Source organism: Silurus meridionalis, chromosome 27 (genome assembly GCF_014805685.1).
Source record: "Silurus meridionalis isolate SWU-2019-XX chromosome 27, ASM1480568v1, whole genome shotgun sequence".
In the NCBI taxonomy this organism is placed as follows: domain Eukaryota; kingdom Metazoa; phylum Chordata; class Actinopteri; order Siluriformes; family Siluridae; genus Silurus; species Silurus meridionalis.
In genome coordinates this window covers 18940981-18968480 of record NC_060910.1, presented here as the reverse complement: position 1 = coordinate 18968480, position 27500 = coordinate 18940981, and the positions used below count along the sequence as shown (strand labels likewise).

General features: G+C 41.3%; 1 protein-coding gene and 1 long non-coding RNA gene across 3 annotated transcripts in view; both read left to right on the top strand.

Moving 5' to 3' along the window:
* The window catches only part of LOC124380485 (chromosome partition protein Smc-like), an 80893-nt gene that overhangs the window by 53162 nt on the left and 231 nt on the right, over positions 1-27500 (top strand). Inside the window, exons 5-9 of one of the 2 annotated variants that reach the window (XM_046841526.1) lie at positions 19441-19541; positions 24703-24969; positions 25093-25152; positions 26619-26877; positions 26997-27500. The exon at positions 26997-27500 is cut by the window's right edge and continues 231 nt beyond it. In XM_046841526.1, the coding sequence (XP_046697482.1) occupies positions 19441-19541; positions 24703-24969; positions 25093-25152; positions 26619-26738 (548 nt within the window). In that variant the 3' untranslated portion in view covers positions 26739-26877; positions 26997-27500. Of the gene's footprint in view, positions 1-19440; positions 19542-24702; positions 24970-25092; positions 25641-26618; positions 26878-26996 lie in introns of those variants that run through there. The other variant, XM_046841525.1, reaches the window with a different exon arrangement.
* On the top strand, positions 3393-5504 carry LOC124380487. Its single transcript, XR_006924683.1, has 3 exons — positions 3393-3454; positions 5286-5380; positions 5476-5504. It is a non-coding gene; the product is annotated as an uncharacterized LOC124380487 (long non-coding RNA).

Sequence of the window (27500 nt, the reverse complement as noted above, 5' to 3'; positions counted from 1 at the left end):
ATAGTGAAGAAGTGTGTGTGTGTGTGTGTGTGTGTGTGTGTGTGTGTGTGTGTGTGAGTGTCTCTGAGGCCCGTTATAGCGCTTTATAGTGAAGAAGTGTGTGTGTGTGTGTGTGTGTGTGTGAGTGTGTGTGTGAGTGTCTCTGAGGCCCGTTATAGCGCTTTATAGTGAAGAAGTGTGTGTGTGTGTGTGTGTGTTGTGTGTGTGAGTGTCTCTGAGGCCCGTTATAGCGCTTTATAGTGAAGAAGTGTGTGTGTGTGTGTGTGTGTGTGTGTGTGTGTGTGTGTGTGTGTGTGTGTGAGTGTGTGTGTGTGTGTGTGTGTGTGAGTGTGTGTGTGTGAGTGTCTCTGAGGCCCGTTATAGCGCTTTATAGTGAAGAAGTGTGTGTGTGTGTGTGTGTGTGTGTGTGTGTGTGAGTGTCTCTGAGGCCCGGTATAGCGCTTTATAGTGAAGAAGTGTGTGTGTGTGTGTGTGTGTGTGTGTGTGTGTGTGTGTGTGTTGGTTTTGTGGTTTATGTGGACATTTGACCTGATTACGCATCGACATTATGGGGACATTTGGGATTATGGGGACAGGACAGGTGTCCTCATAATTCCCGCACTGTGGCTATATATATCTATACTAGAGGAGCTGAAATTCAAAATTTCAGTCCATGTCCATTTATACCACAAACACCCGAAACTGACTTAACACAGTGTAACTTTGGAATTTCGTAGTGCGCCCCTGTAGCCCGGAGCCGGTACTGCAATCCGTTCACACATGTGTGAAAATTTGAGCCTTCTGATTGGCTAGCGCTGATTGCCATTTTTTCGTTCTGTGATTGGCTGAGACCTACGTCAATTATCCTACGTGTTCCTTTTAAGGGCGGAGTTTCATTAGACTCGGTTTGCCAACACATTGAACAGCCATTATCCAGCCCTTTAAAAGCCAGGTATGATTATAAAGTTCATAAACTTAATGAGTAGACTATTGATATATTCCAAGAGCTCGGTTCCTTGTTGTAAATTAATGTTGTAAGAAATATTTCATTGGAATCTGGAGATTGGGGTGAATTTAGCCTTAATGCATAAATTAAAGCTGGCTAGTTAGCAACATTATCAATGGTTAGTTTTAAAACCTGAGTTGAATAACTAATTACTGATAAATCTTGTACCGAATGCGCACTGTATAAATTTGGGTTTAGTGCGTTTGGCCGAATTAAAATGAAGGGAAATGTCTGTATGTTAGCATGGATGCTAGCTAATAATAGTCAGTGCTGATAGCCGCTAGCTGATAGCCGCGCGCGCATCCTCGCGGCTCTTTAAACGCGTTCGCTCCGGCCACAGAGCGCGTGCAGTGTTGTAAGGTGAGCTGCTGGGCATACAGCACCCGGACTGCTTATAAACTACTGAGAACTGCTTTTAATTATTTTATTTATTATAAGGCTGTATGCTATTTAATGTCGCTAGAACATCACTTCCGGTTAGCGCGTGCAGTGTTGTAAGGTGAGCTGTTGTACACACAGCACCCGGACTGCTTACAAACTACTCAGAACTGCTTTTAATTGTTATTATTTTGTTTATTATAAGGCTGTATGCTATTTAATGTCACTAGAACATCACTTCCGGTTAGCGCGTGCGACCGGAAACAGCTGAGTGCGTGCGGCGCGGGAGTTACATGGCTGAGTTTGGAGCGGTGGTGAGGGTCTGAGTGTGAGATAGAGATGATGGTACAGTGTGTAAACACTGCTGTATCACTGTGAGGGTGTAAATAACCCCTGATACTCTTCACTCATAACTCAGTAATACTGTAGTCAGAAGTAAAGCAGAATGAACACATCAGAAGTCTGATATCTTTGAGTGTCAGTGTGATGGAGAGTTTAAATCCCAGCTCTCCTCAGCATTGTCCCATGCTCTATCACTGGACATGTTTTACATAAACACCACTTATATTAACAATTTAAGGTTTTAGTTTAAATAAACACTCATTTCTGTGGGGAAGAACAGCATCATTTTAACATGGCTGAGATGAAGCGCAGAAGAAGAAAAGAACATCCAAAGCAGGAGACGGAGTATTACACATCTGCTGGGAAAGACAAACCTGGAAATATATAAATTCAGATAAAGGTAAGGGTCCATTCACACATGCCATCCTATGTTCCTTTTGACCTAGACTGCTTTCATTAACAGACAGGGCATTAGGATAAAACTGGTGTGAAGTTCACGACTGGATTAATATTTCATTTTTTCTTATTCAGGGTGTGGAGTATTCAGTTCAGTCCCTTTTGATGAGGGAGACCTCTTTAACCTCGCAACAGCAGACACTCTGGCAATCATCGAACACAGTAAACAGGTAATATATTTTTTTTTTTACAGTTGTGAAATTATATTGAGCTCTTATTATATCTTATAAATCTGTATGTACTGTGTATGCCTGAGACCTGTTTCATTGTATATCAGGGCTTTAGTGATTTACATGTGTTTTGTGTTTATTGGCGTGTGTATGTAACAGACATGGTTTAGCAGTACACTGGGTATATGGGGACGTTGTTGTAATGTGATAGTCAATGTACATAAGCAGCTGTGTGTATAGTGTCTGACAGAAACCTGGTCTCGAGGGACTTCACTTTATAAAGTTATTGTATGAGCACCATTAACTTTATTAAATTAATTTCTCTTAAATTTGCATCTTATAGATGTAGACTTACTGACTATTGTACTTCCTTATCCCTCAGAGGTAAGGGTTTGTTACAGAAGCACCAAATAGCAGATGTGACCTGGGTGATTGTATATCATGAGAACAAAAGTGACCCAAATATTATAGTATAGTTAAGGCAGCAATGTTCTTGCTGGGTGTAAATAATATACCATATATACAGTGTGCTTTGCTAATGTACTGTATATACAGTGCACTTAAAATCACCCCAAAAGCCTGACATAGACCTTATAGAGTATCTGTAAAATGCAATAGTAAAGGAAGTGGCAGATTGTTGTTGCTCTAATAAAAATAAAAGGAATATTTGTTGATTCAATCTTGGTGGAAACTACTGGAATTTTCACAGAAACAGTTTTATGCATAGTCATTTGTAGAACTAGCAGTTCTGCAAAACCTAGTATGTCGGACTAAATACTAAGACCTTGTTTGCGATTGTTAATAATACAATTGCTGGTGATCCAAATGCTTTTTTTAAATATTTCTAAACATACCAATCTGTTTTAAATTAAATGTTTTGTGTAAAACTTAGTTTTATGTATCTTTTGAAATTAATGTCTTGGTTTGATATGGTTGCTAATGCAGTAAAATTAATTGCATTAAAATGTGACTTAAGTATCAAATACATTCTAGGGCTACTTAATGTTTATAACAAATGTGAGAAAGATTTCTTGTTTCTGTTTTTAGAATGTAGCTGAAAACATTAGAGGTTACTGCAGTAGATGAGTTGGAGGCTGCTGATCCAGGAGAAGAGTGAGAAAAGGTAATTTATAAAAATCATATTCTGATTATTTATTCCCAAAATGTTGCAGGTACTTTGCATTGTTTTAGTATGTTTTTATCAGTACGTATTGTCTCTCTTAGTCACTGGGAGAGATTGACTGGATGGGTGAACACTATCTGTGAACCATGTCTTGAGATCAAAATGACTGAGATTTTGTGTGCAGTTTTAGGTGCTGGGGTTAGGATTGAGTTAGTCTGTGTGTATGTAGTGTGTATGGCTGAGACCTGTTTTATGAGAACACTGTGTCTAATAAGGACATGCATAGACCATCATGTAAGAGTCCTCTACCAAAGGAGTATTAGTGTGTCCGTGTGTTTGACAAATACATGGTATATCAGGGCTTTAGTGATGTACATGTTTAGTGTTTATCTGAGTGTATATGGAACAGACATGGTTTAGCAGTACACTGGGTATATGGGGACGTTGTCAATGTACATAAGCAGCTGTGTGTATAGTGTCTGACAGAAACCTGGTCTCGAGGGACTTCACTTTATAAAGTTATTTTATGAGCACCATTAACTTTATTAAATTAATTTCTCTTAAATTTGCATCTTATAGATGTAGACTTACTGACTATTGTACTTCCTTATCCCTCAGAGGTAAGGGTTTGTTACAGAAGCGCCACATAGCAGATTTGTTGTACCTTGTAGTAATGTGATAGTCAATGTACATCATCAGCTGTGTGTATAGTGTCTGACAGAAACCTGGTCTCGAGGGACTTCACTTTATAAAGTTATTGTATGAGCACCATAAACTTTATTAAATTAATTTCTTTCAAATTTGCATCTTATAGATGTAGACTTACTGACTATTGTACTTCCTTATCCCTCAGAGGTAAGGGTTTGTTACAGAAGCACCACATAGCAGATGTGACCTGGGTGATTGTATATCATGAGAACAAAAGTGACCCAAATAGATTATAGTTAATGCATCATGCGTATTATTATATTGCTGGGTGTCAATTATATGGGTGCAAATTAATAGAGAGCCAAAAGATTATGAAAAGTAAAAAAATATTTATATATTGTTAATTATGTCCAAATGATAGTCCAAATGTGTTAACCTGGTTAAGAAGATGCTACAGCCAGGCTTACATTGTCTGATTTTTGGAATAACTCCAATATTTTACTGCTGTCTGTACATCAGATAGTCAGTGGAATGCGAGCGTAAATTTGAAACGTTAGTGAAGCTAAATGTATGTTTAAAATCAAAAATGCTTTGAGAATCTAATTGGTTTGTGTCCAGCCTAAAGGGAGGTAATAGCCATTAAAATATCCCTGGACAGGTCCATATAAAAGCATTTAGTTTTGTCTATTTTAGATTACCATTGTAAAGGGCCAATCTAAGCCTAAGAAACAGGATTCAAAAGAACTTTGTGAAAAGACAAAAAAAGTAAGGTTGCCTGATAGACATTATTTTTGTCATAAGAAATTCTGTTAAATAATTATAAACTGAGTATTTGTTTTGGTTATGTTTTTAAATATGTACTGAACAGTATCTTACAATAACAAAAACAGTTCTTGAACAAAAAGAAAATATGACAAAGGTTTATATTGATAATTTGTATATCATATTACTGTTCAGTAGAATATACAAAAACCTTGTTATTTTATCACCTCAGCTTTGAAATTAAAGGTATGCATTTAAATTGTAAAATTGAGTCCTTGATATGTCCTGTGTAGAATTAGGCTAGTATTAAGGCATCAAGATAAATTGGTGAAAATCTTTAATGTTATGATTATTCAAATCGATGAGCTTTTAGTTACAAACGAAACATACAGTAGTATTAATTTTTGCATCTGCTTTTAAGATAAACTCAACATTGATGCTAGTGATGGAAGTGACTCTGAGAGTGGGGCTGATGCTGCAATTTGGATGCTTCCCTGAAGACACCAGCACAGATCAGTAGGTTTTCTAACCTGTTCTAACCATGTTTAATATGCGCCATAATATGTCAGTCCACACTGCTAATGTACTCAATGATGATTTCTTTTTTACAGGGATGTGAAGCAATCGGACACCAGAAGAGGAAAATGGTTTGCGTTGCATTTTTTAGGTTATGATTTTCAGGATTTTCAGGACACTTTTTCAATATATTAATTAGCAATAAGAATTTATATTACAAAAGGTAACATTATTCACATTTATTTGCTATTTATAGTCCTAAACAAACCTCTGCCATCATACCTCTTTCACTTACTGTCTGTGGTTATGTTTGCATACACTCATTGATACAATTGAGTTCTTCGATGTCCCATCTACATTTATGGCAATAGCAAACTCCCATTCCCAGAGCGACGTAGAAAAAGCTTTGGAGTTCCCATCAAGAAATGTACACACCAGGCATAACGTTATGATCTTATAACGTTATGACTAGTGATTGAATAACACTAGCTCTTTATTATGGCAGCTGATCGTGGGTGGGATTTATTAGGATTGTAATTAGCTTTACAATTTTCCTGGACAGGTCCATATAAAAGCATTTAGTTTTGTCTATTTTAGATTACCATTGTAAAGGGCCAATCTAAGCCTAAGAAACAGGATTCAAAAGAACTTTGTGAAAAGACAAAAAAGTAAGGTTGCCTGATAGACATTATTTTTGTCATAAGAAATTCTGTTAAATAATTATAAACTGAGTATTTGTTTTGGTTATGTTTTTAAATATGTACTGAACAGTATCTTACAATAACAAAAACAGTTCTTGAACAAAAGAAAATATGACAAAGGTTTATATTGATAATTTGTATATCATATTACTGTTCAGTAGAATATACAAAAACCTTGTTATTTTATCACCTCAGCTTTGAAATTAAAGGTATGCATTTAAATTGTAAAATTGAGTCCTTGATATGTCCTGTGTAGAATTAGGCTAGTATTAAGGCATCAAGATAAATTGGTGAAAATCTTTAATGTTATGATTATTCAAATCGATGAGCTTTTAGTTACAAACGAAACATACAGTAGTATTAATTTTTGCATCTGCTTTTAAGATAAACTCAACATTGATGCTAGTGATGGAAGTGACTCTGAGAGTGGGGCTGATGCTGCGAATTTGGATGCTTCCCTGAAGACACCAGCACAGATCAGTAGGTTTTCTAACCTGTTCTAACCATGTTTAATATGCGCCATAATATGTCAGTCCACACTGCTAATGTACTCAATGATGATTTCTTTTTTACAGGGATGTGAAGCAATCGGACACCAGAAGAGGAAAATGGTTTGCGTTGCATTTTTTTAGGTTATGATTTTTCAGGATTTTCAGGACACTTTTTCAATATATTAATTAGCAATAAGAATTTATATTACAAAAGGTAACATTATTCACATTTATTTGCTATTTATAGTCCTAAACAAACCTCTGCCATCATACCTCTTTCACTTACTGTCTGTGGTTATGTTTGCATACACTCATTGATACAATTGAGTTCTTCGATGTCCCATCTACATTTATGGCAATAGCAAACTCCCATTCCCAGAGCGACGTAGAAAAAGCTTTGGAGTTCCCATCAAGAAATGTACACACCAGGCATAACGTTATGATCTTATAACGTTATGACTAGTGATTGAATAACACTAGCTCTTTATTATGGCAGCTGATCGTGGGTGGGATTTATTAGGATTGTAATTAGCTTTACAATTTTCCTCATTTTAAATTGGTTTAAGTGTCTTTATGTAATTCATTTGTATATCTAGCTCTCTGCAAGCTTTATATAACACTGAGCATTTTGGAGATTTCACTATGCACTAAACATTCAAATATCTAAACATCTTGGTTATCAAATTTCATTTATAATGGGTTTTTGGTTAGTTTGTTTATGAATATTTTGCAGAGACTAAAAAACTCTAAAAGAAGTCCCGAAAACTACAAGGAAAGGACTTGTTCTTTTAAGTCACTGATGTCTTGATAGTGCACCATGCTGTCAAGTCTGTGTTTGTGTGTGTCAGAGGGCCAATAAAACATGCCTGTCCCTTCAATACTGTGTGATGTCTTGTTTGTGTATTGTTAAAACCAATGTCCTGATAAAGCCCGTATGTCCTTACAAACACTATTTTTGTCAGAAGGCGGGACATTCCGAGCAGGTCCTCATATACAACCATAATGTCAGGTCTTTATATAAATTGTTTAAATTTGTGTAAAGTAATTCTGAAGTGAAATTTGTTTTCCTCAGAGCTGATTAGATTTTTTGACATTTGTAGCATCACTGTAGCACAAGGGGAAGGGTGGGTACCTTTAAACCATGGTACAACTTGTTTACCAGGCAAAGTCCACCTAATACATAAAAACCAGTATGTGTGTGTGTGTGTGTGTGTTTGTGTGTGAGTGTCTCTGAGGCCCGTTATAGCGCTTTATAGTGAAGAAGTGTGTGTGTGTGTGTGTGTGTGTGTGTGTGTAAGTGTCTCTGAGACCCGTTATAGCGCTTTATAGTGAAGAAGTGTGTGTGTGTGTGTGTGTGTGTGTGTGTGTGTGTGTGTGTGTGTGTGTGTGTGTGTGTGAGTGTCTCTGAGGCCCGTTATAGCGCTTTATAGTGAAGAAGTGTGTGTGTGTGTGTGTGTGTGTGTGTGTGTGTGAGTGTCTCTGAGGCCCGTTATAGCGCTTTATAGTGAAGAAGTGTGTGTGTGTGTGTGTGTGTGTGTGAGTGTCTCTGAGGCCCGGTATAGCTTTATAGTGAAGAAGTGTGTGTGTGTGTGTGTGTGTGTGTGTGTGTGTGTGTGTGTGTGAGTGTCTCTGAGGCCCGTTATAGCGCTTTATAGTGAAGAAGTGTGTGTGTGTGTGTGTGTGTGTGTGTGTGTGTGTGTGTGTGTGTGTGTGTGTGAGTGTCTCTGAGGCCCGTTATAGCGCTTTATAGTATAGAAGTGTGTGTGTGTGTGTGTGTGTGTGTGTGAGTGTGTGTGAGTGTGTGTGTGTGTGTGAGTGTCTCTGAGGCCCGTTATAGTGCTTTATAGTGAAGAAGTGTGTGTGTGTGTGTGTGTGTGTGTGTGTGTGTGTGTCTCTGAGGCCCGTTATAGCGCTTTATAGTGAAGATGTGTGTGTGTGTGTGTGTGTGAGTGTGTGTGAGTGTCTCTGAGGCCCGTTATAGCGCTTTATAGTGTAGAAGTGTGTGTGTGTGTGTGTGTGTGAGTGTGTGTGTGTGTGTGTGTGTGTGAGTGTCTCTGAGGCCCGTTATAGCGCTTTATAGTGTAGAAGTGTGTGTGTGTGTGTGTGTGTGTGTGAGTGTCTCTGAGGCCTGTTATAGCGCTTTATAGTGACGATGTGTGTGTGTGTGTGTGTGTGTGTGTGTGTGTGAGAGTGTGTGTGTGTGTGTGTGTGTGTGTGTGTGTGTGTGTGTGTGTGTGTCTCTGAGGCCCGTTATAGCTCTTTATAGGCGATCAGTTTCCTCCTCCATCATCTCCTCTGTTGTTCCTCTTCTACTGCAGCACTACTGACTTCCTGTCCTCATCCCGCTGTGCTTTTATCCCTTTAGAGTTACATTTCATCTCTTTTCCCCAACAGCTCCTCTTTTCCCTCTGATTACGGGGAAAAGAGGAAGCGGAAGTTCAATTTCAAGTTCAAGTTCAAGGTCATTTATTTCTATTGCCCTTTTCACAACTGACATTTTCTCAAAGCAACTTTACAGAACGTAAGAATTATAGAACAAAAAATGTAAATAAGTGAATGATGTGTGTTTATCGCTGTTTTTGAAGCTTGAGGCAACTGTGGCAATGAAAACTCCATTAGATGTTTGAGGAAGAAACCTTGAGAGGAACCAGACTCAAAAGCAGAACCTCATCCTCATGTGGGTGACATCAAGAGTGTGATTATAGTCTTTAAACACTACAGAACACTGGAGAGTGAGAACTAACATGAGCGCTGGAGTGTGTGATTATAACTGATGGAAAGAGGAGCTGAGATCACCATAGATCCAACACCAACTCCACCATGCCAGAGACATTAAATGATCAAAGCTGGAGAAACAGCCGAATGTTGGGTCCATAATCTTCATGAGGTGGAACGTGACTGGAGCTGGAGGTCTTTAATCTGCACTTAAACTGGGTGAGTGTGTCTGAGCCCCGAACACTGTCAGGAAGACTATTCCAGAGTTTAGGAGCTAAATGTAAGAATGTTCTACCACCTTTTTTCTACCACCAGAGTTTTGAGATCTCAGGGAGTGTGACGGATTGTAGTGTGTTAGAAGACTGGAGAAACATGGAGATAAAGCATTTAGTGTTTTATAGTTAAGAAGCAGTAGTTTGTAGTGGATTTGAAACTTAACAGGAAGCCAGTGTAGGGACGATAAGATCGGGGTTATGTGATCATATTTTTTTGACCTTGTAAGAACTCTGGTTGCTGCATTCTGGATTAACTGAAGCTTGTTTATTAATGATGCAGGACATCCACCTAGTAACGCATTACAGTAGTCTATTCTGGAGGTCATGAACGCATGGACGAGCTTCTCTGCATCAGATATAGACAGATATAGGGTCTGTAATTCGATAACGTGTTTGGATCCAGATTAGGTTTCTTAATAAGAGGGGCTTAATAACTGCTAACTTGAGGGCTTTAGGGACGTGACCTAATGATAGTGAGGAGTTAATAATATTCAGAAGAGGCTCACCAGCTGTATGTGCTGATATAAACTGAAAAGCTGTATGTACTGTATGAACCTGGGATTGTTTATGTTGTTTTCTATGAGTTTGCTCAGGTGTTCAGCTCTAGCAGCTTTTAGCGCCTGTCTGTAGCTGAGCATACTGTCTTTATACGCGATTCTAAATACCTCCAATTTAGTTTTCCTCCATTTTCTCTCCAGATTACGTGCTGTTCTCTTGAGGGCATGTGTATGACTATTATACCAAGGTGCAGGTGCTTGTTCTCTAACCTTTTTTAACCGGATAGGGGCAACGGTGTCTAATGTGCTAGTGAGGATAAGGTCTATGTTCTTAGTTATCTCATCAAGATTATTAGTAGTTATGGGTTTAGTGAGAAATTGAGATAAATCAGGCAGGTTATTTATGAATCTGTCCTTAGTGGTTGGAACAATAGTCCTACCAGGTCGATAACGTGGTGAAACACGGCTAATCTGCTCTACCGGTAGTGTGTACAGTATGAGGTAATGGTCTGTGATGTCATCACTCTGAGGTAAAATATCTATATCAGTGACGTCTGCTCCGTGGGATATTATTAAGTCTAGTGTGTGGTTAAAGCGATGAGTTAATCTGGTGACGTTTTGTTTAACCCCAAAAGAGTTTAATAAGTCAATAAATGATAATCCTAGAGCATCGTTTACATCATCTACATGAATATTAAAATCTCCTACAAGCAGCACTTTATCAAAATTGATCAAGAGATCTGATAGAAAACAAGCAAACTCTTGAAGAAAATCAGCGTAGGGCCCTGGGGGTCTGTACACGGTGACCAGAGCGAGTTTTCTATGTATGTCTGAAAGTACAACTTTAAGAACGAGCACTTCAAATGATTTAAAACTGAATCCTAACATCTGACTAACATTAAGAGAAGCAGTATAAATGGTTCCTACACCCCCCCCACGACCAGTCTGACGGGGCTCATGCTTATAAACATATCCTGACGGTGTCGACTCGTTTAGACCCATAGATGGTTTTATAATTGAGTAAAACATGAGTGATGAGTTCAGTTCTGGTGTAAAGTTTATTCTCCTTCTGTAACAGAGCACAAAACATTCTCCACCACACACATTTAAACACATCCACATCATTCATTCTTCTGTACAAATTACAATCTATCAAACTCCTGATTATATCAGCCTTTTTAACATTCTTGTGTCTCACAGTCAGTGTTCTGTGTGATCTGGTTTTCCAGCTCAGGTATATCAACATCTTCACCTGAACCTGTGTTCCCTAACGTATTTAAAACCAAATATAAAACACTGAACAGTAAAATCAACATAAAAAGACCTTAAAATGCTCTGTAAAAACACAAACAGTGACTGCAATCTGGAGCAGTGAATAAAAGCATGAAAACTGTTTCTCTCTGTGAATAAAAAGGACAGTCAGGTGTAGCATCAGGGTTTAAAACAAATAAAAGAGTTCACAGAGATGATACCATGTAAAATCCTCCACTGGAGGTTGCAGCTCTTTTTGGTAACGGTGGTCTGTACAGTGTCTCCACTCTGGTTTAAAATCAGTATTAAAACCCTGAACACTTCTCCATGGGGGTCCACCCTCCCACTCAGCTTCTTCTTATTCAGAACCTTCACACAGGCTCTGTAGAGCAGCTTCCCTGACACTAACCCAAATTCCATCTCCCCTTCGCCCCGGCACTCCAGGAGGGGGCGCTCACACCCGTCGAGGTCAGGAGCGATGCTCAGCTGGGGAAAGGGTTCATCCTCTGCAGGACCAGCCTCTGTGTGTTTATAGTCCATCAGCTAAACACGCTCCTCTGATGTTAGTGCAGATCTCCAGCGGTGAAGGAGCTGATTGACAACACGCAGGGACCTCAGTCTCATACCACAAGTCTGACCCGGAAGCTCCCGGATCGTCACAATGCCCGATAAAAGTTCCCTACAGTGTAGGAACGGTCATGCTGAAGATGTCCAGTAGCCCGCCGTACACCAGAGGCTCCTCCAGCAACCAGTGTAGTGTTCGACAGCCTTTGTTCTGTTTTTTAAAAACGTTCCAGATTTTAAAAAGTCCACGGTTAAACATCGGTAATCCAGAAACGTCCAGCATTTTTGTGTCCATTAAAAACAAGACTCTGTCCAGCTCCAGTCCTCCAACTGTGCGTAACAATCCACTAGCTGCTGCTCCTCATACTAAATCTTCAGTGTAGTTTGTCCCAGAAGAAATCCACCAGCAGGGCCTGGATGTTCCCCAGCTGAACATGCTCTACAGAACCTTCCCAGTTTTTATGTAAAATATCATTGCTCTCCAGGTAGACACCCAAGTATTTAAAACCGCCTCTTTTCCATGCTAAGCCTTCTGGCAGTGAAGGTTGCCCACCTCCCCACTCCCCAACTAAAATGGCTTCACTTTTACCCCAGTTGACCTTGGCAGAAGATACAATCAGTCCTTTAAAATGTCAGTTAAAAGCTTTGCATCATCTTGTGTGTTTATCATAACTACCAAGTCATCTATGTAAACTGACAAGCAAATAGAGGCATGAACATGTGGAATATTAAAACCAGAGAGACGACTCCTTAACTTGTTTAAGAGGTTCAATCACCAGAGTGTACAACATACCTGAGAGGGAACAGCCCTGTCTGATCCCTCTGTACACTCTAAAAGGGGCACAAAAACCACTGTTGATCTTCAGTACACTTTCAATGTCACTGTACAGCACCCTTATCATGGCTATGACACCAGGGTTGAACCCCAAAGCTTTCCAACAAGTATTTATGCTCAACCCGGTCAAAAGCCTTTTCCTGATCTAGGAGAATCAAACCAGTCTTTAATCCCAATAACCTGGAGACGTCCAAAATGTCACAAATTATGTATCAAATATTGACCTGTCAGGCACACAGTGCGTCTGGTCATGGTGAATGATCTACTCCATCAACTTGGTCAGTCTCGATGCTAATGCTTTTGACAGCAGCTTGCAGTCAGTGCACAGTAGTGACACTGGGCACCAGTTCTTCAGCTGGGTCAGGTCTCCCTTTTTTGGCAGCAGGGTCAGGACGGCTCTCCTGAAGCTCGATGGGAGATGACCACCTCTGACACTGTCACAGCTCAGCCAGTCAGGTCTTTAAGGAAGCCCTCTTCCACCTCCTGTGCCCCTGACATTTCGCTTTCAGAGAGCCTTCAGAGATCTGGCAATGTCTCTTTAGTACTGTTGACAGAATTCTATGACTTGTGCTTTTGTTAAATCCCACCACTGCTGTAAGAGTTAAAAGCTCCTTCTTACATTTAAAACAATTCCATAAAAAAACAAGACTCTCTAAAATTAACATCTTCTAAAAGAGCAGTGTTAAAACACCAGTAGCTGCTCTTAAGTTTTATGTTTTTCTTACTGATGGTGCACTGAACCATACAGTGGTCTGAGATGCAACTGGAAAAATAAAACACTTTGTAAAATAAGTCAGTTAATGCTTAAAACAATAAAAGTGATCTAATCTCTCCAGAGAGAGCGTGTTGTCTACACAGTGAGTCCACGTGTTCTGTCTCTGTTTCTTATTAAAATTTCTCCAAATGTCACAGAGATCGTGGGTCTCCACCATCTCCCACAGATGCTTACGGGAAGCTACATGAGGTTCTGCATGATTTCTGTCTATATTTTCTGATGTACAATTGAAATCTCCTCCCAAAACTAAAAACTCTGCAGTGCTGCAGTTTAAAATAACATTATTGTGTTTGTGTAAAAACTTCATTCTCTCCACTGCACTGGTGACATCCACACAGATAAACACTAAAACGAGTGTAGAAAGAGTAGAAAGCAGGGCAGCACCACTAAGTGACGTGTTGTGGCTTAAAATCACCAACCCGTCCCACTCCTTCACCCAGTCAGCAGCGTTACTGCTGTCGCTGTGGGTCTCCTGCAGCATAACAACATCCACACGCTTCTGTCTTATAAACTCATACAGCTTTACTCTCCTTCCATAATCCCTCACTCCGTTAATATTAACACACAACATGAAACCTGTTCATTAAAAATGAGATAGAAAAAAATCATACAAATGCTAAAAGAACTAAAAATAAAACACCACACTATCAGTCTTCATCAGAGTTTCCCTACTGACCTTCATTATCAGCTTTTTAATCTAAACATCTCCTGATCAGTAAAAACTCCTTCTCTTCTAAAGTGCTTTAAATTGTTGACAAACTGTTTGTGGTCCTGGAAAAACTTGATTAATTCGTTCTCTTGCCACTTGGTGGTTCTTAAAACTCTTTTATACCTTCAGCACTATATACAGTTGTGTTCAAAATTATTCAACCCCCAATGCTGTAAATGGTTTTAGGGAATTTAGTGTACATTTGTAATTGTATTCAGAATGAAATCCTACAAGGACTTCCTAAAGAACCATATGCAACTAAAATGACATCAATTAGTTTTGTAATACAGTAGTAAATGTTTCTTTTGTGAATTCTACATTGACATAATTATTCAACCCCTTAAAGACTACCACTCTGAAGAACAGAGGTTCAATGAAGTGTTTTCAATCAGGTATTGAAAACACCTGTGGATATCAGGGAGCAGCAATAAAGCCTAATAAGCACCAATTAGGCAGCTTTAAAATGACTGTGATACTCAGCTCCTTCTAGACATTTACTGGTGTGGTTACAAACATGGTGAGGTCAAGAGAATGGTCCAGGAAGACAAGAGAACAGGTGATTACTCTTCACAGGAAGGGCAATGGCTATAAGAAGATTGCAAAGATGTTAAACATACCAAGAGACACCATAGGAAGCATCATTCGCAAATTCAAGGCAAAGGGCACTGTTGAAACGCTACCTGGTCGTGGCAGAAAGAAGATGCTGACTTCGACTGCTGTGCGCTACCTGAAGCGTAGAGTGGAAAAAGTCCCGTGTGACTGCTGAGGAACTGAGAAAAGATTTGTCAGATGTGGGTACTGAAGTTTCTGCTCAGACAATACGGCGCATCCTGCGTAATGAAGGCCTCCATGCCAGAACTCCCAGGCGCACCCCCTTGCTGTCCCCAAAGAATAAGAAGAGTCGACTGCAGTATGCCAAAAGTCATGTGGACAAACCACAGAAGTTTTGGGATAGTGTTCTGTGGACTGATGAAACAAAATTAGAACTGTTTGGGCCCATGGATCAACGCTATGTTTGGAGGAGGAAGAACAAGGCCTATGAAGAAAAGAACACCTTGCCTACTGTGAAGCATGGCGGGGGGTCAATCATGCTTTGGGGCTGTTTTGCTTCTGCAGGTACTGGGAAGCTTCAGCGTGTGCAAGGTACCATGAATTCTCTTCAGTACCAGGAGATATTGGATGACAATGTGATGCAGTCCGTCACAAACCTGAGGCTTGGAAGACGTTGGACCTTTCAACAGGACAATGATCCCAAGCATACCTCCAAGTCCACTAGAGCATGGTTGCAGATTAAAGGCTGGAACATTTTGAAGTGGCCATCGCAGTCACCAGACTTAAATCCGATTGAGAACCTCTGGTGGGACTTAAAGAAAGCAGTTGCAGTGCGCAAGCCTAAGAATGTGACTGAACTGGAGGCTTTTGCCCATGATGAATGGGCGAAGATACCCGTAGATCGCTGCAAGACACTTGTGTCAAGCTATGCTTCACGTTTAAAAGCTGTTATAACTGTAAAAGGATGTTGTACTAAGTACTAAGATTGAATGTCACTTGGGGGTTGAATAAAACTGATAATGATGTGAGCTCAGAAAAGACATTTGTGGTTATTTCATTATAAATGTTATGTTATATTTGTCTGACCTACACGTGCCTCTTTGATTTAATTGTAAGCAGGATGACTGAATGATCATAATCAATGTCAAACCGACCAAAACAATCAATTTCAGTGGGGGTTGAATAATTTTGAACACAACTGTAATACATTTAACTGTTCCTCCTGAAAGTCTAGATTAAAAACTGAATCAGACATTGCCATCTCGGGGAGTTTTTCCTTGCCACAGTTGCTCATCAGGGACAAACATACTTACAAAGAACATATTTATGTTTAATCACCACATTATCTGTGTAAAGCTGCTTTGAGACAATGTTCATTGTTAAAAGCGCTATACAAATAAAAATGAATTGAATTGAATTGAACATTGTGACGTCACTGTCTGATTCAGGTTCCTCCACCTTCATGTCTTTCTTTGCCTGCTTTTTCCTTGTCCCTTACCTTCTAACACTAACCCTTGTCTCCCCGTCCCCTTGCACTGGTGTAGTTACTGGTGTCTCCTGGTGACAGCTCTGCACCCCTGTGCCTGCCTCTGCCAGCGCAGGCAGCTCCAGAACTTCTCCAGAGTCCACTGTGACTTTAAACTGGATCAGTTTATTCACTTTCTCAAAAATACCACAATTGCACTGTTCATTCTGGAGGCAGAGACAATATTCTCATACCCCACCACATTACCAACCGCTAACACACACCTCTACACACACACACACACACACCGTGCCGGCGAGTCAAACTTTCAAACAGCTTTGTGCTCAGAGACGTCATGCTGCAAACTTGCGCACACACACACACACACACACACACACACACACCTGCCTGCACACGCACAGGCATGCTAGTACACAAACACACACACAAGATTGTTCCTAGACGTTTAAAGGAAAATATTGTGTTAAAACAAGTCGGAAAAAAGCCGACAACACTCCAACTGCTCTTGCGTTTTTTCTCCTCAGCCGTGTTCTCAGCAGTTCAGATGAGACCTGATGAAGATCTGCTCCTGGATTTGTCTGTACCAGAGCCAGTGAAGGTGTTTTATAGAAGCAGTGATTCAGCTGATGATGAACTGATCTGCAACGTGACTCAGAGCTCAGCACAGTGTTCATCTAAATACACATCCAGAACATCACTCCATCACCCACAGCTCACACTGAGAGGAGTGACGTCCAGTGATAGTGGAACCTACACCATCCAGAACACCGAGTATAACGAGGACATCCATGTGTACAACGTCTCAGTGACAGGTACGTCTCAGTGTGACTGGTACGTCTCAGTGTGACAGGTGCGTCTCAGCGACAGGTACATCTCAGTGTGACAGGTACGTCTCAGGTATGTCTCAGTGTGACAGGTTCGTCTCAGTGTGACAGGTACGTCTCAGGTACGTCTCAGTGTGACAGGTACATCTCAGTGTGACAGGTACATCTCAGTGTGACAGGTGCGTCTCAGTGTAACAGGTAGTCTCAGTGTGACAGGTGCCTCAGTGTGACAGGTACGCGTCTCAGTGACAGGTACGTCTCAGTGACAGGTACGTCTCAGTGACAGGTACGTCTCAGTGTGTCAGGTGCGTCTTAGGGTAACAGGTAGTCTCAGTGTGACAGGTACTTCTCAGTGTGACAGGTATGTCTCAGTGACAGGTACGTCTCAGTGTAACAGGTACGTCTCAGTGTGGTAGGTACATCTCAGTGACAGGCACGTCTCAGTGTGACAGGTGCGTCTCAGTGACAGGTGCGTCTCAGGGTGACAGGTACGTCTCAGTGACAGGTGCGTCTCAGTGTGACAGGTGCGTCTCAGTGTGACAGGTACGTCTCAGTGTGACAGGTACGTCTCAGGGTGACAGGTGCGTCTCAGGGTGACAGGTACGTCTCAGTGTGACAGGTACGTCTCAGTGTGACAGGTACGTCTTAGTGACAGGTGCGTCTCAGTGTGACAGGTGCGTCTCAGTGTGGTAGGTACATCTCAGTGACAGGTGCGTCTCAGGGTGACAGGTAGTCTCAGTGTGACAGGTACGTCTCAGTGACAGGTACGTCTCAGTGTAACAGGTACGTCTCAGTGTGACAGGTGCGTCTCAGGGTAACAGGTAGTCTCAGTGTGACAGGTACTTCTCAGTGTGACAGGTGCCTCAGTGTGACAGGTATGTCTCAGTGACAGGTACGTCTCAGTGTAACAGGTACGTCTCAGTGTGGTAGGTACATCTCAGTGACAGGTGCGTCTCAGGGTGACAGGTACGTCTCAGTGTGATAGGTACATCTCAGTGACAGGTGCGTCTCAGGGTGACAGGTGCGTCTCAGTGACAGGTGCGTCTCAGTGTGACAGGTACGTCTCAGTGACAGGTACGTCTCAGTGTGACAGGTGCGTCTCAGTGTGACAGGTACGTCTCAGTGACAGGTCCGTCTCAGGGTGACAGGTACGTCTCAGTGACAGGTGCGTCTCAGTGTGACAGGTGCGTCTCAGCGTTACAGGTGCGTCTCAGTGACAGGTGCAACACAGGGTGACAGGTACGTCTCAGTGACAGGTACGTCTCAGTGTGACAGGTACGTCTCAGTGACAGGTGCATCTCAGTGTGACAGGTACGTCTCAGTGTAACAGGTACGTCTCAGTGTGACAGGTATGTCTCAGGGTGACAGGTGCGTCTCAGTGGCAGGTGCGTCTCAGTGTGACAGGTACGTCTCAGTGTGACAGGTACGTCTCAGTGTGACAGGTACCTTTTAGTGTGACAGGTGCGTCTCAGTGTGACAGGTGCGTCTCAGTGTAACAGGTGCGTCTCAGGTGCGTCTCAGTGTGACAGGTACGTCTCAGTGTGACAGGTACGTCTCAGTGTGACAGGTGCGTCTCAGTGTAACAGGTGTGTCTCAGGTGCGTCTCAGTGTAACAGGTGCGTCTCAGGTGCGTCTCAGTGTAACAGGTGCGTCTCAGGTGTGTCTCAGTGTGACAGGTGCGTCTCAGTGTAACAGGTGCGTCTCAGGTGCGTCTCAGTGTGACAGGTGCGTCTCAGTGTAACAGGTGCGTCTCAGGTGCGTCTCGGTGTGACAGGTGCGTCTCAGTGTAACAGGTGCGTCTCAGGTGCGTCTCGGTGTGACAGGTACGTCCCAGTGTGACAGGTGCGTCTCAGTGTAACAGGTGTGTCTCAGGTGCGTCTCAGTGTGACAGGTGCGTCTCAGTGTGACAGGTGCGTCTCAGTGTAACAGGTGCGTCTCAGTGTAACAGGTGCGTCTCAGGTGCGTCTCAGTGTGACAGGTGCATCTCAGTGTAACAGGTGCGTCTCAGGTGCGTCTCAGTGTGACAGGTACGTCTCAGTGTGACAGGTGCATCTCAGTGTAACAGGTGCGTCTCAGGTGTGTCTCAGTGTGACAGGTACGTCTCAGTGTGACAGGTGCATCTCAGTGTAACAGGTGCGTCTCAGGTGCGTCTCAGTGTGACAGGTACGTCTCAGTGTAACAGGTGCGTCTCAGGTGCGACCGGTACGATGGATTGTATACATGTTTTTTCTGAAAATCTTTATTGAGAAGTAGTTTTATTCTGATAAGAATCTTTACAGAGATCAAATCTAGAAGCTTCTTTGAGGAAGAACTGATAATAATGAACTCCTGTGTGTGTGTGTGTGTGTGTGTGTGTGTGTGTGTGTGTGTGTGTGTGTGTTATAGGGTTATCTAAGGGGATGATTACACTGATAGTGCTGCTGCTGCTGCTGCTGCTGCTGGTGATCAGTGGAATAATAATATATGGATGTATAATATATATGAAGGTGAGGAGTCTCAGTGTATAAACTATAAATACTAATATAATGAGTGATTATTAATAATGTAACATCGTGTTCTTTTATACACCATGTGTGTTTTATTAATGTGTGTGTTTATAGCGAAACAGCACTTCCTGTAGTAAACACACACACACACACACACACACACACACACACACACCATAAGTACAGTACAGATGTTTATTCCCTCACTAGAGATGAAAATGTTCCTTTGAGGTTCCTTTAAGGTTCTGCTCCATCTTGACTGGATCACATCCCATAATTCCTGCAGATGTTTCAGCTGCACACTTGAGCTGTGAAGCTCCTGCATCTCCTTAATGTTCTGTACTGGATGCAGATGTGGACTGTGGAGGACGGGAAGTTCCTGAGCTCATGATGGTGCTGATGGAAGCAGTTGGACTCGTGCTGTGTGTCATGGTGCAGCATCATGCTGGAAGTAGATGTTGTGAGATGATGCATGGGATCAGTAGCAATAGACTCAGGCATTAGGAGAGAAAAGATCAGCCAGGGCTTAGTGAAGACCTCCAGCACATGAGCTCCTCATCAGGAAGTGGGAGTTGGTGTAGAAAAGCAGAACTTGTGGGAGGTGGGTGTTGTGGAGCTCTCAGGTGTGTGTCTCCATCACAGCCAGGAGAAAGAAGATGAGCCATGAGATGGTGTGGAGGAACGAGGTGAGAGTGGAGGATCTGCTTTGCTTTCTAAACTGCATCAGTGGGGTGAGGAACACTTTCCTGACTTCTAGAAGGAAATGAGTTGGGAGGAGTTTCTGAGGATGCTGGAGAACCAACACATTTCTTCTGACGTGTGTTTGTGCAGCTGATGTGTGAGAGGCAGCACCATGTTCAGTGTGGGAAGAGTGGATTCTTCTCATATGTGTCAGAGGTGGGAAGTAACAGAGTACAAATACTTTGTTTCTGTACTTCAGTAGATTTTTCTGGTATCAGTTTTTTACTCCACTATTTATTTTTCAGACTTTTTACTTTTACTCATTACATTTTACACAAATATCTGTACTTTTTACTTCTTACATTTTCAAACCCGGCTCGTTACTTTAGTTTTAATCCATTGATTTGGTGAAATATATTTTTATTTTCACTGTGCGCTGATTTCAGCTGAACAACTGATTTCCTGTTACTGCGCGTCTTTTTCACTCCGCTGGTGTATAAAGTCCTGACCCTCACTCACCACAGATGTAGACTAGTTTATGGAGATAAGAATCAGCAGGCAGAAGCAGTAAGAAGTTTGGGGTTAATGTGGATGAGACAGAGGGAGTCAGTGATGAGAACATGACTGAGAACAGACACATTCCTGATCATCATCATCTTTTCTCTGCTTGTGTTCTATATGTGGATCTTCAGCCTGCATACATTCATTAGATAACAACATTTTATTAGTTTTGTATTAATATATATATATATGTATGTATGTATGTATGTATATATATATATATATATATATATATATATGTATGTATATATATGTATATTTGGCTGTTAAAATTCTAATGATTGTAAACGGCACTAAATGATATTAACGCTATTAATTCAGCGCATTTCTGTTTTTACCATTTTTATTAAAGTATAAATACATAAATAAATATCTAAAAATAAAACAGGTGAAATTAAAACCTCCAGCAAAACATACACTTATTCACGACATCCCTTCTTTACTTAGATATAAAATAAATAAATAAATTCCAGATAAAATTCATTTTAATCAGTAAACTTTTGTTTTATTTCTGCACCAAGTCTCAAATCAAACACCAAATCCGCCATGTTTTACACAATTTACCCTCTGGGGGGCGTTTTGTGGGTTTTTCCCTCATAATGGCGACACGAACTTAAATTACTGTCTTTATTGATCGTACAGATAAAAACAATTCATCATTCAAATCTGTAAAATGTCTATAATTTTATATATAAGGTTCCTGACTTAACTTGAAGAGGTGCAGTTTCTCCGGTGTCACCTCATTAACTGTCCGTGTGGAAACATAGCAAAGGTTCCGTTTGGTGTCCTGATGATTTACGTCATTAAACCATCATTATTACTTTAAAACATTTACTAGAACTTTTTGTCTTCATGCTCGATGTTGCTTAAAGTATTAAAAACAGGAAGTATTCATATATGGTACATTTAGAACAGATAGAAATGTGCGATTAAATTGTGATTAAATATTTACTTTGATTGACAGCCTCTGTACAATTATACATACAATGTATATATTACAGTATATCTTTATTACTCCTCATTACATCTGCACTATTTGGAAACACAGTGGAACCCGGTTATCTCGCCCTCGGTTTCCTCGACAACGCTATTAAGTCGACGTTTTTGAAGTGGAACCGCCAAATTGTTTTTCTTTTTCTACGAATTTTTATCGGTTATGTCGACTTTTTTATGTCGCGGAACCCTGATATCTCGAGCACAAGGGGGAAAAATTAGAAATTTTAACGTCAGTTATGTGGATCGGCACTGTGCAGCCGCAGAAGAACTCGCGAAAGTGGCGGAAAAATCAAACCTTACAGATACTACAGGTGTTGTGTTGTATACTGGTGAATCTCTGCTGTTAGTAAGTGCACATATGCATTTTTTTGTTAAATGTTATGCGATGAACAGGAGCGCGGCGCTCCCGGCTTCAACTCCTTACCGAGAGAGCCGTGCTCATTACCGAGAGAGCCGTGATCATTACCGGCGCTGGGCGAGCAGGGTAAGGAGCACGGTTCTCGGTAAGGAGCGAGTTGAAGCCGAGCTTCAGAAAAGCGGCCGAGAAAGCACCTGCCACGCCTTCGCCGTTCACGTTTGAGACTTTTCTGTCCCTCGTTTTGGTTTCGGTTGGTTTGGATCTTCCGGTTTTTTTCCGGCACGTGCCGCCGGTCGCGGTATTTTTGAATTTCCTATTTTCCATTCACAATCTTTCTCTCTCTCTCTCTTCTCTCTCTCTCTCTCCCCTCTCTCCCCTCTCTCCCCTCTCTCTCCCCTCTCTCTCTCTCTCTCTCTCTCTCCCCCTCTCTCTCTCTCCTCTCTCTCTCTCTCTTCTCTCTCTCTCTCTCCCCCTCTCTCTCTCTCCCCTCTCTCTCCCCTCTCTCTCTCTCCTCTCTCTCTCTCCTCTCTCTCTCTCTCTCTCTCGGCTTATCTCCGCCGGCATCGCGGACGTAAGTTTTTCGGACACTTTGCTTTGTGTGTTTGCAAAAACACGTGCATGCACATTCTCATTTATTAACACACATCATGTACATAAAGAAATTTCAAGCACGTTAATATACTGCCGCCATTTTGATTTTTGTTTATCTCGATCATCGGTTACCTCGACGCTTTTTGGCGACCCCCTAGGACATCGACAAAACCGGGTTCCATTGTATATAAATATTTATAGTAGGGCTGGGCGATACATCGATTTTATTGATTAACTCGAATGTGTAGTTTACACCGATCTGTTTTAATAAAAATCGGGTTTCTCTTTAATGTCCGCCGACGCTCCCCTCTGGGCTTCCATAGTTTAGAATGAACTCAGCCCTCCTCCCCCCGCGCGTTTGCTATAGAGATACACAAACAACATGGCAGCGAGCAAGTAAAGGTTGCAGTACCACCAATTTACTGCAGCACCTCAAACAGAGGCATGCTGTCGAGTGGGAGAGATGTAGTGCCCTACGAAGTGAACAAGACAGCGGCAGCACAGGACTGCGCTTAAGCGGCCGCATCCTGAAAATACACGGTTAAGCAGCCGCACTTTGTTTAGTGTTGCGCGTCTAATCGTACACTTCCGGTACGGGTGGTGGGAGCGGCCAAAATACCTGTAAAGACACTTCAGAACCGCGTTTCCGTTAATAAACAGAACAATCAGAGCATTTAATTCACCACAATCAAACACTCATAAAACATTTTTAAAGGTTTGCTCAATCTTTCAAATAATTCTTATTTAGAATCTCGCTGTCTTTTATATTCTTATTTAAAATTTCAACTCATTTTACTGTGGAGTTTTGGATAAAAGTAAAGGCAAAATCACTCCAAGCATCACTGCATTTTTAATCATGTTCCACATTCAAACACTCATAAAAGATTTTTCTTTGTAGATTTGCTCATTTTATGTTATGTTACGTTCTATTTTCACAATTTACAAAGGCAGGGAGCCATCTTGTATTTTTGGCTCGTTGTTTCTGATTGCACTTTAACCCAAAGTGGGTTATAATCCCAGAAGGGTAAATAAACTTTATTTAATAAAATAAAAACTTAAAAATTTTTTTTTTGTTATATGCAGATTCATTTTAAGCAGAGGGGAAAAAAATCTATTTAAATCGCAAATCGGATTTTTTGTGAAAAAATCTGGGATTTTTTTTTAGGCCATATCGCCCAGCCCTAGTTTATATATTTATATACTTACTGTACATTCTGCCCAACATCTCACACTCATGTATATATAAATATATTAGACTTATTCAGTTTGCACATTTCTTAAATGGCAATAATATTATAACCTTCCACTTCTGCACACTTCCTCTTCAATGCCACAGCCTTAGAGCATCTATCTGTAGATCTTAATGATGTTCACGCGTCTCTGCACTTCTACAGCCTTTATATTTATTCACATGCTGTAAATATGATACATGTTTATCTGCACTATTTACACGACTGCTGTTCTGGTAGATGCCAAACTGCATTTTGTTGCTGTGAACCTGCACAATGCAATAATAATTATCTATCTATCTATCTATCTATCTATCTATCTATCTATCTATCTATCTATCTATCTATCTAATATGATGTGAGGACAGTTAACAGCTAAAACAGGTAGAAGTAATAACTACTTTTTACTGAAGTACATGTCTGAGACAAAACTTCTTCACTTTCACTTGAGTAAAAAAGTTTAATCAGTACTTCAGCTTTTACCCGAGTATTTTAAACCATGAAGATCTGTACTTCTACTTAAGTAAAGGATGTGTGTACTTTTACCTCCTCTGACACATGTTCCTCTCGTTCCTCACCTCCAAACACTGACCTCCAACATGAAGTTAGATAGAAACCAACATCTGGAATTTGCACACCATCCTTTTCAGTTCATTTGATCTTCTGCTGTAAACTTCACATCACTAAACACTGTCTGTGTGTGTGTGTGTGTGTGTGTGTGTGTGTGTGTGTGTGTGTTGAACAGTTGAAGAGGCGAATGGAAGAAGTGAAAAGGATCATTAAGCAGATAGAGTCAGTAAATAAACACACAGCAGAGGGACAGAGGAATTCAAAGGTGCTGATTGTGAGAGCAGAGGAGAAGATTAATGATCTGGAGAATGATTACAGACAGAACAGGATTCTTTCTGCACGTGTGAAACTGTACTGCAGTGTGTGTAGATCTGATCTGGAAATCTACAAAACCATCTATGTGATAGACCACAAGTATCCTGCACTGTCTACTGAAGAACAGGTATGTTGTTGTTTTTACACACACACACACACACACACACACACACACACAGTATTTAGTGATGTGCATGTTGTGTACTGACTGTGTGTGTATATAAATATATGTGTGGTATTTCTTGAGCAGGAGAAGCAGATGGAGGTGATTAAGCAGATTGAGAAGATGAAGCAGGAGGACAAACAGCAGGTAGGACATGAGATGGAGAGTGTGGTGATTTTACAGATGTTGAGACGTGGAGAATCTAAAATCCTCCACACACACAAGCAGAACAGAGTGTATCAGCATGTGGAATCAGATCTGGAGGAGATTAGAGAAGGTGCAGGGAGCAGAAGATCTGGAGGCTGAGCAGCAGCAGGGTGGTGAAGGAGACTCCAAAGCCATGAGAAAAAGGAGGAACTTCTTATTGTGTATGAAAATTGGTGTAACTACAGAGAACGAGCAGCAGAACCACCACCAGAAAACAAACGCTGATTCAGCAGCACTTTTATACAGCTGATCTTCAGCTGATCAACAAACAGCAGCATGATGGAGTTCATGTGATCATCTGATCAGTTCTCCTCATCGTCCTCCAGCACCATCAACATCTCCTCTGTATTATACTGTACATCACTGTCCTCATCTCCACCTGTGTGTGTGTGTGTGTGTGTGTGTGTGTGTGTGTGTGTGTGTGTGTGTGTGTGTGTGTGTGTGTGTGTGTGTGCAGTACAGATGTTTATTCCCTCACTAGAGATGAAAATGTTCCTTTGAGGTTCCTTTAAGGTTCTGCTCCATGTTGACTGAATCACATCCCATAATTCCTGCAGATGTTTCAGCTGCACACTTGAGCTGTGAAGCTCCTGCATCTCCTTAATGTTCTGTACTGGATGCAGATGTGTGGACTGTGGAGGACGGGAAAGTTCCCTGAGCTCATGATGGTGCTGATGGAAGCAGTTGGACTCGTGCTGTGTGTCATGGTGCAGCATCATGCTGGAAGTAGATGTTGTGAGATGATGCATGGGATCAGTAGCAATAGACTCAGGCATTAGGAGAGAAAATATCAGCCAGGGCTTAGTGAAGACCTCCAGCACATGAGTTCCTCATCAGGAAGTGGGAGTTGGTGTAGAAAAGCAGAACTTGTGGGAGGTGGGTGTTGTGGAGCTCTCAGGTGTGTGTCTCCATCACAGCCAGGAGAAAGAAGATGAGCCATGAGATGGTGTGGAGGAACGAGGTGAGAGTGGAGGATCTGCTTTGCTTTCTAAACTGCATCAGTGGGGTGAGGAACACGTTCCTGACTTCTAGAAGGAAATGAGTTGGGAGGAGTTTCTGAGGATGCTGGAGAACCAACACATTTCTTCTGACGTGTGTTTGTGAAGCTGATGTGTGAGAGGCAGCACCATGTTCAGTGTGGGAAGAGTGGATTCTTCTCATATGTTCCTCTCGTTCCTCACCTCCAAACACTGACCTCCAACATGGAGTTAGATAGAAACCAACATCTGGAATCCACACAGAAACCAACATCTGGAATCCACACAGAAAACAACATCTGGAATTTGCACACTGTCCATTTCTGTTTATTTGACCTTCTACTGTAAACTTCACATCACTGAACACTGTGTGTGTGTGTGTGTGTGTGTGTGTGTGTGTGTGTGTGTGTGTGTGTGTGTGTGTAACAGTTGAAGAGGCGAATGAAAGAAGTGAAAAGGATCATTAATCAGATTGAGTCAGTAAATAAATACACAGCAGAGGGACAGAGGGAAATAAAGAAGCTGATTGAGAGCAGAGGAGAAGATTAAACATCTGGAGGAGGATTACAGAGAGAACAGGATTCTTTCTGCACGTGTTACACGGTACTGCAGTGTGTGTAGATCTGATCTGGACGAGTTCAAAACCCACTATGAGAACATGTCAACTGAACTGTATACTACAGAACAGGTATGAGTATTGTTTGTACACACACACACACACACACACTTTAGTGATGTGCATGTTGTGTACTGATTGTGTGTGTGTATAAATAACATTTATTTATATTTATGGTATTTTCTGAGCAGATGAAAACAGAGGAGGTATTAATGAAGATAGGGAGAGTGGTGAAGAATTTACAGATGTGGAAACGTGGAGAATCTAAAGAACAGCTGAACAAAGTGTATCAGCGTGTGGAATCAGATCTGAAGGAGATTAGAGGTTGGTGCTGGCAGCAGAGAGAAGATCTGAAGCCTGAGCGGAGGCAGTGTGGAGAAGGAGACTCCAAAGTGATGAGAAAAATGGATGCACTTATTCATGTGTATGAAAATTGGTGTGATGAGACTGAGAAACAGCTGCAGGAACACCGCAACAAAACAGCAGCACTGCTGCACCCTGAGCGAGGTCCTGAATCTTCTCCTGATCAGGTGGAAGTTCTGGATGAAGGCGTCGCCTTAATTTCATTAAAATAAATATAAATCAGATCATTTTTGTCCAATCAAACAAGAATCATCTGATCAGTTCTCCTCATCGTCCTCCAGCACCATCAACATCTCCTCTGTATTATACTGTACATTACTGTCCTCATCTAC